Here is a 14,826-nt window from a genome sequence, read left to right on the forward strand (position 1 = left end):
AGTCCATCTTCTCCTAAGTGCCACATTGAAAACAATACAAATGTTTTTAAAAATTATTTTATCTATGTTAATTTTATTTTAATTTTGAATAAATTTAAATTCATGCTTAATGAAGTAAAAGAACGTATATTTATAATCATATAAATTTGAATTTATATAAACATAATACCCTAAATTTGGCAATTTTATTTTAATTTTGAAGTTTAATTTAATCATGAGGTTTGACTATCCATTCATATGTCTCATTCTCCTCAAAATAGTGAACAATGCGTTTGCGCTAGTCATCTTTCAATTATTTTTTTCTTTGTTTTTTTGGTAAAACTCATCTTTCAATTCATATTGTTACGCACCTAAAAGTATGGAAAGTGATGGTTGTATCCATCATTTACTAACTAAATTATGGTATATTCTGATTCGAATTCTTATATTCGATTTGAAAGATGAACGTCCATTAAAATTATTTTTGTGAGAGACTTAAATGACATATTTGCAAAGATTTGTGGTGGAAGTAGATGGCTTGGGCCTGTGGAAGGGGTGCAGGGGCAGAGCTCCCATGGTACAGTATGATCAAACCCATTTATCCGATTGGAGTCTATATATATGTATCTTATGTACGCATACCATATTAGTGAGAGATATGTGATTTTTCAATGGGTGAGAGTTTGTGTAATGCTGTTTTTGATGATTGGTTGTGAGATCTCCTTATGTTCTTCTTCTACATTATGAAAACTCTTCTTCTTTGCCGGTGGATGTACCATGCCACATTGGTGTGTAAATCTTGTTAAATCTTTGTTTTTTGTCTTTATTTTGTGGTTTTTGTTTTCAACAAATTATATTAACAATACCAACTACCAAGAAAGGATGTTTCTAAGAAGAAAAAAAAAATCATCATGTTTACACCTTCCCTAGAGAAAATTAATTTGTAAGTGCTACCAGGTGATGAAAGATGAGCCATCTGCATATAAAAAGTCATATTTAACTAAAATAGTTCAGATTATCCCTTGGTGTGCATCTTTTAACGTAATTTGTTTGTCTAGTGTCTTCAAATGGCATGAGAGTAGCCATGTTCACGTAATTAGATTCCTTTAATTAACAATTTGAGGGCGGAGACTGCTTTCGATTCAAATATCTGAACTTGAGCTCTAAGCCTGTACTCTCGATAATTTTGTTGTCTCTGCATACAAAAAAAGCTTTATAGAATGTGAGATTAGGTAATCCTTGCATATGACGGGCGGATGAAATTATGCATGGAAGAATTTAAGAATGCATGAATACTAATTTCATGTGCTCTTGTATTTAAATGCAAGAATCATGCAAACAACCCCATCATTAATTAAGTGATGATTAATGAATTAAAGTCAATTGGGCCCAAAAGAGTATATTTAGGGATTCATGATAGAAGGTTAATCTTGTAATTCTCTCGTAAGAAAAAGCTGAAAAGTCCACAAGAGAGAGACAGAGAGAGAAGAAATTGATATGTTTATATGGCACAGCAGCATGTGGTTAGTCTTGTTTGACCCTTCCTCCACGTTGCTTCTTCCCACCCATGGCGGCGAATCTTTTGATGTTTCAGAACGCAGAAATCCGAATCTCTCGTTATTAGTTATGTGAGTTATGAAGCCAAGAAATGTCTGGATTTTAAAACCCAAAAAAAAAATAAACATCGCTTTCCATTTTCTTATATTTTGTTTTACACATTTGTTTCGATGTTCCCAAATAAATCACTTCTGAGTTCAGCCATTTCCTATTGGTTTTTCAGCTCAGGAGGAAAAAATTGGAAAACCCAGTTATTTAAAACGAAAATTGGGAAGAAAAGCCACCAATATCTAGAAGGTCAAAATCGATCTACCAGCATAAATCTTTCACGCAGCCAGTTAAGCTGTATCATGTTGAATATTCAGAGAAAGACTCGGTATACCAGATACGCGTGTTTAATTATTTTGTCTCTCGTCTGTGAGTCAATGTTGATATGGAACTACTGTAGAATATAGATCCTTGCCCTTCAAGACACCGAACCTTACCTTACCATGCTACCGCCTTTAAGAATAGGATCAGAAATGGGAAATTTTTGGTGTCGTTCAGTGTTGTTTACTGAGTTAATTTCTCTTTGTACAGATTTTGTGCCTGGAATTTGATTTTTTGGGTTGTAGATTTTGAGAATTTCTGTTTTGGGTTTTCCTGGGTTTTATTCCCTTTTGGTCCCCTCTGTCATAATTGCTTATCTTAAGGTTGAACTTCTGCCAGGATTAGAAGAACCTATTCTGGGCTTGTGGTTTATAGACCTGGTGCCAGTCTGTTGGGAGGAAAAACCAAATACAAATTGGTTTCTGGGAATTGTAGCTGCATTCACCTGAAGATTCAGGTGTTGAAGTAGCAGTTTGGGTAGTTCATCTGAGTTGTGAGATTTGAGGGTAGAAGATAAGGATGGCTGGTGGTAGAAGAAGAAAGCAGCTGCATTTCAGGAAGATCTATGGTTTCTCATGTGGGAAATCATCTCTCATGGACGACCTTTCGCAGATTGGAGGTCCTGGGTTCTCAAGGGTGGTCTTCTGCAACGACCCAGAACGCTGTGAAGTTTCAGGCCTCAATTATGTAGATAATTACGTTAGAACTACCAAGTATACGCTTGCCACTTTCTTTCCCAAGGCCTTATTTGAGCAGTTTAGGAGAGTTGCTAACATATACTTCCTCATTGTTGGCTGCTTGTCCTTTACACCTCTTTCTCCTTACTCAGCTGTCAGTTCTGTTATCCCTCTTGCTGTTGTGATTGGGGCTAGCATGATTAAAGAAGCCATAGAAGATTGGAGGCGTAAGAAGCAGGTATCTAATCAATCTCCGTTTCCTCTCCTTTAGTGTCAATGCTTTTGTATTTGAGTATATACTGCACTTGTCTTTGACACTTGCTTCTGAAATCAGATGACGAGGACTCAAGTGATTGCTTTAAAAATTTAGCTTATTAATTGCTTCTTTTCTTATGTTGGATTTTTTGTGGAAAACATGGTGCCCTTTTTCAGAGATCCTTAGATGAATTAACCCAGTTCCTTCTGTGGTTCTTCTATTTGCTACTAAATCGACTAAACCATTAAGAATTTGAATAGGCTGGAAAATTGGAAGACCACCTTCCCCGTTTCCTTTTATTTTTTGGGTTGGGGTGGGGGGGGGGGGGGGGGGGGGGGAGAGGGACATTCTGTTGCTTTCGTTAGTTATTCATCATTTATTTTCCACTAATTTTTACAGGATATTGAGATGAATAATCGAAAGGTTAGGGTCCTTCATAGTGATGGCAGTTTTGATTCTACAGCTTGGAGGAACCTAAGGGTTGGAGATATAGTGAAGGTAGAGAAGGATGAGTTCTTTCCTGCTGACCTGCTCTTGCTTTCGTCCACTTATGAGGATGCAGTCTGCTATGTTGAGACCATGAACCTCGATGGGGAGACGAACTTGAAGATGAAACAAGCACTCGAGGTAACATCAGCTTTACAGGATGATGGGGACTTCCGTGATTTCAATGCTATAGTTAAATGTGAAGACCCCAACGCAAACCTCTACACTTTTGTTGGAACGATGGAATTTAAAGAGCAACAATATCCCCTTTCACCTCAGCAACTTCTCTTAAGGGACTCAAAGCTGCGAAATACAGACTATATTTATGGGGCAGTTGTTTACACCGGCCAAGATACAAAAGTCATGCAGAATTCCATGGAACCACCATCTAAAAGAAGCAACATTGAGAGGACAATGGATAGACTTGTCTACTTCATGTTCTCTATGTTGGCTTTGATTGGTTTCATTGGATCTATCTTTTTTGGGATTTGGACTAAAGATGACCTTGAAAATGGCAGAATGAAAAGGTGGTATCTTAGACCAGATGACACCACAATTTTCTTTGATCCAAAAAATGCATCCGTTTCAGCAATTTTACATTTCTTAACTGCCCTGATGTTGTATAGCTACTTCATCCCCATCTCCTTGTATGTGTCCATAGAAATTGTCAAAGTTCTGCAGAGTATTTTCATCAACCAAGATCTGCACATGTATTGTGAGGATTCTGATAAACCTGCACATGCCCGCACCTCGAACTTGAATGAAGAGCTTGGCCAAGTAGACACTATTCTTTCAGACAAGACGGGAACTCTAACCTGCAACTCAATGGAGTTCATAAAGTGTTCGATAGCTGGGACAGCTTATGGTCGTGGGACCACAGAAGTTGAAAGGGCTATGGCTAAGAGAAAAGGATCACCATTGCTTCATGAGGATGATAATGCCCATGTTGAGGATTCTGCTGATACAGTACCAACTGTTAAAGGCTTCAATTTTAGGGATGAAAGGATCATGAATGGGAAATGGATTAATGAGCCTCGTTCAGATGTCATTCAAAAATTCCTTCGGTTATTGGCAATCTGCCATACGGCTATACCTGACGTAGATGATGAAACTGGGAATATTACGTATGAGGCAGAATCCCCAGATGAGGCAGCCTTTGTGATTGCAGCAAGAGAACTTGGCTTTGAATTTTACCAGAGGACACAAACAAGTATCTCCCTGCATGAGTTGGATCCTGTGTCCAATAGGCAAGTTGAAAGGTTAGTTTTTTTCCCCACTGTGGCTCTATCATCATATAATACACTTACCTGTGGAATGGCATGCATATGGGCCTGTTTACTGTTGAATTCCCAAAAGCATATTAAGTGGAGGGCCTATCCATAAAGTTCCTTCTTTTATTGCAAACAGGAATTCCATATCCTGGCAAGCCCCTTTGCATGGACCTGTATTAGGGAGTGGTTGCTAGAATCAGCACATTGTTGTGCATGATACTATAGTCTGCAATGTTGCTATTACAAAATTTTGAAACCTGAAAGCACCATAGGGACATGAAAATTAGAATGTCTTCTAGGGTATCTTTCTCCTAAATACAGTAGTGCGTGGACTTCGCAAATTATAGAATACACATCCGTAAGCACTATTTATATGGGTATGTGGAACTGTAATGTTGAATTTTCAACTGCATCTTTTTGGCAATTTAAATGCCCAAGAAATAAATTCATGCATCCCTTTTTTTCCCTTCCTTTTTTTGCCTTCTGCAAATTAGTTTTCCTTCAGATTATGCATAAATATCACTCTTCTTCTGATAAATATAATCAAAATCGAGGCATCTTTTCTCAATCTGTGCATTTCACATACTCTACTGTATCGAAATCTTGTGACACTTCATCTACTCTCTGAAAATATGCATTTTTGAGCAAGCTTTGCATGGAATTGCATCACTAGAGCAGTGACTTCTATTCTGGTTTTAATGGTTTTTTCCCTACACAAACTTGATGCTGAAGGACTTTCTCATTTATAAAGTCTGGATTTATATTCTGGATTCTAGATAGCAATCTTTGTCCATATTAGTTGTAACATGTGTCTGAATATGGTTGTCACTTATAAATTTTGCAGGTCTTATAAGCTTCTGAATGTCTTAGAGTTTGATAGTACAAGAAAGAGGATGTCTGTCGTAGTAAGGAATAACGAAGGACAGTTATTTCTACTCTGCAAGGGTGCTGACAGGTTTGTAAATTGCACATTTACTTTAAAGCTGATATAATTGTCGAGAGACCAAGACACTCTCTCTTTTTTCTTTTCTTTTTTTGGTGCAAGACCAAGACCTACTCAATGTGGCTAAATTCCTCAAAACAGATGATTCTTGAAGCCCTGTCTGGATATATGTGGAGCGAAATGACTTGAATTAAATTTAGAACCAAAAAATGATGAAATTTTTATAATGATTAAAAAGAACTTTTGTGTGACAAACTCAAAACATTCTGAATAGCTTAGGATGCGTTACAATATGTTAGGATCCTTACATGTTTCCATATCACTTAGAGTCAGCTCTACTTTTACCTAAATGCACTTGAAAGTTTCTTTTAGAATTTCTTCCTCATTTGTTTTTTTTTTTTTCTTTTCTTGAGAGTAAATGGTCGTTTTGTTTCCTTGTTTCACTTCTAACTATTCAGGGGTTTAGTTTCTTATTCCAAATATATGCTAAAACTTTCCCTACAATTATTCCAAACAGCGTCATGTTTGAGAGGCTTTCAAAGAAGGGGAGGGAGTTTGAGCTGCAGACTCAGGAGCATATGCATGAGTATGCTGATGCAGGCTTGAGAACCTTAGTGTTTGCTTATCGTGAACTCAGTGAAGAGGAATATAAAGAGTTTAACGAGGAACTCACCGAGGCCAAGAACTTGGTTAGTGCAGATCGTGATGCAAGGATTGATGAAGCGATGGAGAAGATAGAGAAAGATTTGATTCTTCTTGGTGCCACTGCTGTTGAGGACAAATTGCAACATGGGGTGAGTGGATGACTTTAGTAGCGAGGGAAGAAAAAAAAGAGAAGGAACTGTTAGGCTCTGAACTTTATCAAGAGTGGCTGTAGGGTTTAGGTGTGATATCTCTCTTTTTGTGTTTTATAGGTTCCAGAGTGCATTGATAAACTTGCGCAAGCCGGGATCAAAATATGGGTTTTGACTGGAGATAAAATGGAGACTGCTATTAATATTGGGTGAGATTCTTTGACTTTTGAGTCACCTGCCTTTTCTTCTTGAGATAAGATGGAACTTGGTTTGTCCTCACATTTCTGACTCGAAGTTAAATTTTGCAGTTTTGCATGTAGTCTGCTTAGACAAGGAATGGAACAAATAATTATCAACTTGGAGACGCCAGGAATCAAAGTATTGGAAAAAGAGGGAGACAAGTCTGCCATTGCCAAGGTATACTACAATTTGCTTTTAGCTCAATCTCTTTGCTATTTGAGGTATTTTTCTTGTTGGTGATGACATTGGTTAGCTTTGCAAAAAAATGTCCAATCCAAAATTACTACTGTCAAGTGAGAAATCTGAACAGCTTTTTGTATGTAGTTACTTGTAAGTCGGTCTAGTTGCTTAATAGCCGGTCTATTGTCTTGGTGAATAAAGTTTTAAAAGAAATATTGGTCAGTATGATATTTAATTCTGACATGTAGTTTGATCATTTGTTGCTCATTACTGTTTTAGGCATCAAAGACAAGTGTTATCAATCAGATAGCTGAAGGGAGGGCCAAGCTCACTGCATCAAGTGGTGGCTCTGATGCATTTGCTTTGATCATTGATGGGAAATCTCTCGCATATGCTTTAGAGGACGACGTGAAGAACAATTTTCTAGATTTGGCAATTAGATGTGCATCTGTTATCTGCTGCCGCTCATCACCAAAACAGAAAGCACTGGTGAGTAGATATCATCTTCTTTTCTCTCGCATAGTCATTACTTTAGTCAATATGATTTGGCCCACAGAAATAATTAAATAAGGAAAAATAATGCAGGTTACACGACTGGTCAAAGCTGGAACCGGGAAGACTACATTAGCAATTGGTGATGGGGCCAATGACGTGGGAATGCTTCAAGAAGCAGATATTGGAGTTGGCATTAGTGGTGTTGAAGGCATGCAGGTACTGCGAACAGCAGCATTGCTTTTTGACTTCATTTTTCATTTTTATTCACTTCATTCCTACTGAACTATGTTGATTACAACTTTGGATTTCAGGCAGTCATGTCAAGTGACTTTGCAATTGCTCAGTTTCAATATCTTGAGCGTTTGCTACTTGTGCATGGCCATTGGTGTTACAGAAGGATCTCATCAATGGTATGACTTCCATGTCTTGGCATGTCAAAAGCTTTTCATTTTTTTGTATTAAATTTGGAAGGTTCCTAGAACAGTCCTGTTACTTGACTGTGCTGCAGTTCAACCAACTAACATAAGAGTTTGGCTATTGTCCCAAATTGCTCATTTTGCAACTGAAGAGCAGCTCTAAACCCAAACAATCTTTGCTCTATTTTAACCTCAGAAATCCAGGAACTCAGATATCCCTTAAGAAACCCAATTAGCTTGCATGAAGATCCAGTTCTAATATTTGTCCTGCTTGTTCTGCAGATTTGCTACTTCTTCTACAAGAACATCACATTTGGCGTTACTGTCTTCTTGTTTGAGGCATATACTTCATTCTCTGCACAAGCCGCATATAATGACTGGTTTATGTCATTGTATAATGTGTTCTTCACATCACTTCCTGTGATTGCTCTGGGTGTGTTTGATCAGGATGTCTCTGCTCGGTTCTGTCTCAAGGTATGTCCCATCCGCCAATTCTTGTTCCCCCCCCCCCCCCCCCCCCCCCAAAACAAAAAAATAATAACAATAAACAAAGAAAAGAAAAGGTTCTGTTTATATATTTTTCTTCTAGTAGCTTATTTATTTGCCAATTTGCATATGGCAGTTCCCTCTATTGTACCAAGAAGGTGTGCAGAATGTTCTCTTTAGCTGGACTCGAATATTGAGCTGGATGTTAAATGGGGTTTGCAGTGGCATAATCATTTTTTACTTCTGCATTAAGGCACTAGATATTCAGGCTTTCCGCAAGGGAGGAGAGGTTGTTGGAATGGAGATCTTGGGAGCAACCATGTACACGTGTGTTGTATGGGTTGTGAATTGCCAGATGGCACTCTCTGTTAGTTACTTCACCCTTATTCAACATATCTTCATCTGGGGTGGAGTCATACTGTGGTACCTTTTCCTTTTGGCTTATGGTGCTATGTCGCCTATCACATCGACCACTGCCTACCAGGTATTTATTGAGGCTTGTGCTCCCACGCCCTTCTACTGGATTATCACACTGTTCGCGGTAGTCTCCAGCCTTGTCCCCTATGTCACATTATCTGCCATCCAGGTCCGGTTCTTTCCCATGTATCATGCAATGATACAATGGATAAGAGTGGATGGACAGTCAGAAGATCCTGAGTACTGCCACATTGTGCGACAGAGATCAATTCGGCCCACCACAGTAGGTTTCACAGCAAGGGTTGAAGCTAAAAGAAGACATCTTAGAGAGAAGCGCCATCACAGGACGTAATTACTTGCTCTATGATTTTGGATGGGTTGCATCTCGGGCGAGGCAATTTTTCGAGGCCAAGCAGATGTGGATCAACTCTTCAGTAAACAAGCAGGCACATGTGCATTCTCCTGCTCAACTATTAAGATTGCTATGCCGATATTGGTGTCAGGATAATTACTGCTTCAATTTCCTGCAAGTATCCGTAGAAAGAAAAGAAAGTTGTATACTATTCATTAGTTTGCCAGCGCCATTGAGGAAGCCTGTAGACTGTAAATTTTGATTCTTGGGTGTCTCACACCGTTTATTTTTTATCGTCCATCTTGTATCATTGCTCACTTCTGTAACATATTGTAGATAATAAATTCATCACAGTTTTGGCTATTGTCTTTTTTGGGAAGAAGTTGCTTTTCTTTTTTCCTTTTTTCAAAGAAAAGTATATCAACCTTTCAGGATCAGATGTTTCACCCCTACCAGGAAAGCATCAGTACTCTTTTTTAGCCTCCATTCTGGAGAACTCAGTCATTCTCACAATATCATGGAACCTTTCTACTTTATGAATTCTGTTTCTGTTACCAAGGTCATATAGGTTATCAACCTGTTCACATTTTCCCAACAAGCTAAAAAAAGTTTGTGATATCTGCATGACCAGCATTATAAATTTATATTTTCCTCTGTTTCTATTTAGGAGGTTTCTTTTCATGAAAACATTCTCTTGCTTTTCTAATTAAAGGAATTGGAATGTACAATGCAAAGTATTCACTGACAAATTTGATGTGTTTTGGAGTTTAACAGTCGCGCCTCATATATTGGTTTTGTTTCAGTTTCCTTCATTTCTGTTGCAACCCATCAGAGATTTCTTCAGCAATATTGCCTCTTTGATTGGGAGAGCCCTAAAAAGCGTCTGGAAGTTGTTTTCTTACAGTTTGCTTTTTTTCACTACCAAATTGACTTCACTGGGGCTTAAAGCAAAAGCATTCAATAAGAAAGGTTGGTATGACAATCCAAGAAGATGTAGCATCGAGACTCGATCACCAGGAGGTTGAGAAGGCAACACTTTGTTCTAGTTGCGTCCTTAAATGCTCCTCTTGAGTTCTTTGACACGATTTTGTCATCTCATGCAACTGATTTATAATCATTCTGTTTTATAAATGTTTCTTATTATTCATTATCTAATGGGATATCCAGACAGGGTAATGGGTTTTGGCATTGTTTTTCTGGAGATCAATCCAGGGAAACAAAGGTATTTGCAGAAAGAAAGTTTCCCTGCAACTTGTTATGCACTTAAAGTTGGAGCACCAACACTTAATCTGAAAAGTTTGCTCATCCCAAGCAACAGAATCTTGATCTCCCTAATTCTTGGGTGTTCCTCGTTTTCTCCAGCCACAAACTCGTGAACAACTCCATCTATCTCAATCAAACTAAACCCTGGTGTCTTTGTGATGCCTTTTTCTCTCATCATCTTCCGCACTCTTCCAGCATCAGCCCATCTACCAATGCTTGAGTAGGCATTTGCTAGCAGCACATAAGGAGAAGCACTACTTGGGTCTAACTTGATAAGCTTCTTAGCAGCCCATTCTGCTTGCTCAATCCATCCATAGCTAGCACAAGCACTAAGAAGACTCTTGAGGACCAAATTGTCAGGCTCCATGGGCATGGTTTGAACCAAATGCCATGCCTCCTCGATGTGCCCACCTCGTGCAAGAATGTCTACCATGCATCCATAGTGCTCCAGTCGTGGGGAAATCCTAAACACTTTCTTCATATGCTTAAAATGATAAAGACCCTCTTCAAACAACCCAGCATGACTACATGCACTAAGAACCCCGACGAAGGTGATGCTGTCGGGTTGTAATCCTAGGGAGAGCATTTCATCAAAGAGACCAAGTGCTTTCTCTCCTTGTCCATGCATGGCAAGTGAAGATATCATTGCAGTCCAAGCAGGATTATCCCGAAAAGGCATTGCCGCAAAAATTTTCATTGCATCATCAATACAACCGCATTTAGCATACATGTTAAGGAGTGCAGTGCCAAGACTTGCAGTCAAAGAAATCCCATTGTAGTCAATATAACCATGCACCCACTGCCCTTCCTCAAGAGCACCAAGGTGGGCTGCAGATGAGAGCACAGAGATAAGTGTTGCCTCGGTAGGTTCAACTCCAGCACTACGCATATTATGGAACATTAATAAGGCTTCTTTGTGACGCCCACTCTGAGAATATGCCGAGACAACAGCACCCCAAGACACAGCGTTTCGTTCGGGCATATCATCAAATACTCGCCGTGCATCATCAGGAAGGCCACACTTAGTATAAGCCGAAACAAGAGAGGTCCATGACACTATGTCTCTGCAAGAATTTTTATCGAACATCCTTCGAGCTATTTGAATCATACCGGCGTTGGCATACATGCCAATGAGTGAACTTTGAAGAAAAGGGTCGGCCCCAATACCAAATTTGATGAGATGACAATGTAAGTGAAGCCATTGATTAGGCGGTGAGATCCTGTTGCTGGCTTTGAGGAGGAAAGTGAAGGTGAATTTGTTTGGAACAACACTAGAACAGAGCATGTGAAAATACAGAGAGAAAGCATGGTGCGGAGGAGAGGTTCGGATGGCTGTGTTCCATGTAAACGTTGAGGAGTCATTTGGAACTTTGATCGAACAGTTGATGGGGCTGTAATATCTCAGTATGATCCTATGAAGTTGTATGCGACCATTTCGGTGATGATTTAGGTTAGGTTTGGTTACCCTAGGAAGTTGTGGCTGTCTCATTGTTTAGATGCAACCACTGTAGTCAATCCCCCACCATCCATGGGTGTAAAAATGATGATGAAAGAGTGAAACTAATGATTTAATGTCATCGAAGAGGATTCAAGATCCAAAATGCCATTGATGAGTGTTGGTTTTTGGGATTGAAATCCTCCAAAGGATGAAAACTTTAGGGCTTATTAAACTCCATTTGGCGAATTGGGTCGTTCTATCGTTCTCTAAAATTCAAAAAGTAATTCTCATTGGCAACGAAAAGAGATTATAGTCCACTTTAATTTTCAATTCTAAATCCTTTCCGTTTTCACAAGAAATAACATTTTTAAAAAGGAACAATTATGGATTCCTCTCAAACTATAGTTCAATTAGTATCTTATTTCTCGTACTTTTTTTAACTGTTAATCTAACGTGAAGATTTTTGTTATTATTTATTCACCTCATCAAGATCTAACTCTTTGAAATCCAAAGTTATAAAAATATTAGAGCAAAAAATTGGTATTTCATATAATGACATCTTTTATTAAGAAATTCATTCTTAATAACCTAAATTACCAAATGTCAATTTGTTTTATTGTCTTTCTTAAATGTTATACGCACATATTTTACCCAACAACCAAAATTGTCACGCAAACACCAAAAAATAATTTGGAAAAGAACGAAGTTTCCAAGAAAATTGTTACCTGTTATGTGTAAGATTCTCATTGGGACCGTTTACTTTCACCCTACTTGAAGAGGAGTCAGATCTTATTTTATGTAAATAATACATTTGACTAGGGTGTCATTGGGATTAAAGTATAATTGAATAAATTAAATGGAATCAATTGAATCCAAGTTGGATATTAATATGGTATTCATTTATTTTTTAGATATATAATAAAATCCAAGTGTCCTTTTACTCACAAAATTTTAATGTAATTGAAAGTAGATTTTTTTCCTTTTTTGTTGTTCTTTGTGAGAGTTGAAGTAGATGTTAATAATACATCCAAAAATTTATGGTTGTAAATTCTTTTTGCTTTCTCTTCTTAGACATTTCTTGCATGACTGGTTCTACAATAAGTTTCAAATTCCTCTAATTATCTTGTCAAAAATTTTCTTTTGACCATGGCATGTAAACAAATCTCTCCCTCTCTTGTGATGTAATTATAAAATAAATATCTTGGAGATGTTTTTTGGTTTGAATTGAAGTCCTTGGACTTGCCTACTTTATTCTTAATTTTCAGGCAAACACATGGATTCATGTGCAAAGACAGTGAAGACATTCAATGCAAGACAATTAATAGTAAAAAAAAAACATAATAAACAAAGCTACTTGATCACATTGAAAGTTCTGAGTGGGGGAAAATTTCTGAGTTTCTCAATCTTTTATACAAACACTTGTTAGAGATTTAATCATGTACATGAATTCCTGTCAAGAATCCTAACAAGAAAAGCTATTAACCCAGGAAACCCAAGAAGGAACATGTCAAATTCTTGTTCTTGAAGGGAAAACAAACAAAAAGGTAAAGAAAGAGAAATATCAAAGGGGGAGGCCAAGGAAATCACTGGCGGATTTCGCCATTAACGTGGAAAATTCATTAAAGCTAATGACACCATCACCATTACTATCAGCTTCACGCATCATCTCTGCAAGCTCTTTATACGTTAAAGGATGACCCATCTTCGCCATTTGACCGGCGAGTTCCGCCGGAGTTATATATCCATTGCCGTCGCGATCAAAAGATCTAAACACATCCAATAGTTGTTCTTGGTTGATCAATAACTCCTGTCGTTGCTTCTCCGTCTGGTCGTCCGGCGAAAACATTGCATTGACCAATTCTTCAAATTCGACTAACCCATTACCATTCGAATCCATGTTACCTAACAAGGCATGCATCTGATCTCCTGTTGGTTTGATCCCAAGAGAACGTAGAAGCGCCGCGAGTTCCAGGAGCGTAAGGCTGCCGTCGGAATCCATGTCGAACCGGCAAAAAATTTCTCTCAACTGTTTTAATTCGTCGCCTTGAACTGTGGTGACAGCCATGGAGATCTGACAACGTTTGTGGTGAAAGAGGGAAAGCTGGAAGAAGCTCAGGAACAGCGAGAGAAAGGGCGGAAAAAAAATGGAAAATGTCCCAGTTTTAGCTGGTTTGTTATACAGGGAGAGAAAACGCGTCAGTTGAAACAATCGAGATTTTAATCTCGACCGACCGTTTGCAGCAAGTGTTGTGCTGCAATGAAGTTGAACCGCATAAATAAATGTGTGAAAGGAGATCACGGAGATCATTTTGATACTGTGTAACGCGGTAGTAGAGGTAACCATGGATCCAACGATCATGATCGTCACTTGTGAGGAGATCCCTCTGATCTTGTACAATGTGTGGAAGGAGAAACGATAGAGAATCAAGTCAAACATTTAGCAGGAAGTTAAAGTCAAAGCTGTTAATCTTCCTTGAAATTAATTGGAAAGCACACAGTAGAATTAACCATGGAATAGTTATAAGAGTTATGTGCTCTTTTTACGTTTTTTCATCATAAAATAGAGATAGCTTTCTTGAGTCTTGATGTTTTTCTCTGAAAAAGAAAAAAAAAAAAAAATGAGCTTTTTATCCCTTCAAAAATATGAAAATCTCTTATTTTCTTTTTGGGAGAAATACATCTGTACACGTGGCCCAATACAAACATGCACAACAGAATAGTGGGGTGAAATATTCGGCTTTTGCAAGGCTGCAAAGGTCATTTTGCCTCTTGTATGTTGTTAGGATTTTCAATTTTCATCAATCTAACGAGATCTTTTGGGAAGACGAGGAAAAGAAAGTGTTAAAGACTTCACGAATCATTATCCTGGAAACAAAATTTTACCTTTCATTAATCATATACCAATAGCAGTTGTTGCTGAGTTAAAAAAACCAACAATAAACCAGCCAACAAATAACTTTATAAAAAAAACAACCAACGGGGGCCAAGGAAGAACGGGAGCAGGCCGACAAAGGATGCAAAACCCCGGGGCCCCAAACTAAAACCGGAGTTGGCAAAAAAAAAAAAAAAAAAAAAAAAAAAACTTAAAATAAAATTAAACATTATTAACCATTATCATTAAAAAAAAAGAAAATCTTAAATATGTATCAATAATCCAATCATGTCAATTGAAAATAAGGGATCCACAATCGTCTTGCTGGAACTAAA

At 38.0% G+C, this 14,826-nt stretch overlaps 1 protein-coding gene and 2 pseudogenes across 1 annotated transcript; 1 reads left to right on the top strand and 2 right to left on the bottom strand.

The window, feature by feature from the left end:
• The first annotated feature begins 1,716 nt into the window (after nucleotides 1–1,716).
• Nucleotides 1,717–9,476, top strand: LOC149025647 (putative phospholipid-transporting ATPase 9). Its single transcript, XM_089145846.1, has 11 exons — nucleotides 1,717–2,820; nucleotides 3,238–4,583; nucleotides 5,440–5,550; nucleotides 6,056–6,332; nucleotides 6,453–6,541; nucleotides 6,641–6,749; nucleotides 7,032–7,241; nucleotides 7,338–7,463; nucleotides 7,559–7,657; nucleotides 7,946–8,137; nucleotides 8,286–9,476. Exons 1-11 carry the CDS (start codon nucleotides 2,425–2,427, stop codon nucleotides 8,916–8,918), a joined length of 3,588 nt encoding a protein of 1,195 aa, XP_089001972.1. The 5' UTR covers nucleotides 1,717–2,424; the 3' UTR covers nucleotides 8,919–9,476.
• Nucleotides 9,477–10,173: 697 nt separating this feature from the next.
• On the bottom strand, nucleotides 10,174–11,307 carry LOC149025648 (pentatricopeptide repeat-containing protein At3g62890 pseudogene; annotated as a pseudogene).
• A 1,435-nt stretch (nucleotides 11,308–12,742) lies between these two features.
• On the bottom strand, nucleotides 12,743–13,770 carry LOC149025649 (putative calcium-binding protein CML16 pseudogene; annotated as a pseudogene).
• Nucleotides 13,771–14,826: the final 1,056 nt, after the last annotated feature.

The sequence above is a fragment of the Hakea prostrata genome, chromosome 2 (assembly GCF_041222555.1).
Source record: "Hakea prostrata isolate BN-2017 chromosome 2, UWA_Hpros_2, whole genome shotgun sequence".
Taxonomy (NCBI): domain Eukaryota; kingdom Viridiplantae; phylum Streptophyta; class Magnoliopsida; order Proteales; family Proteaceae; genus Hakea; species Hakea prostrata.

Excerpts from the sequence above, each read along its gene's own strand:
- LOC149025647 (XM_089145846.1), top strand. The coding sequence starts at position 2,425 with ATGGCTGGTGGTAGAAGAAGAAAGCAGCTGCATTTCAGGAAGATCTAT. Across the intron at positions 5,551-6,055 it reads CTCTGCAAGGGTGCTGACAG|CGTCATGTTTGAGAGGCTTT; the intron begins GTTTGTAAATTG and ends TATTCCAAACAG. Across the intron at positions 7,464-7,558 it reads GTGGTGTTGAAGGCATGCAG|GCAGTCATGTCAAGTGACTT; the intron begins GTACTGCGAACA and ends TTTGGATTTCAG.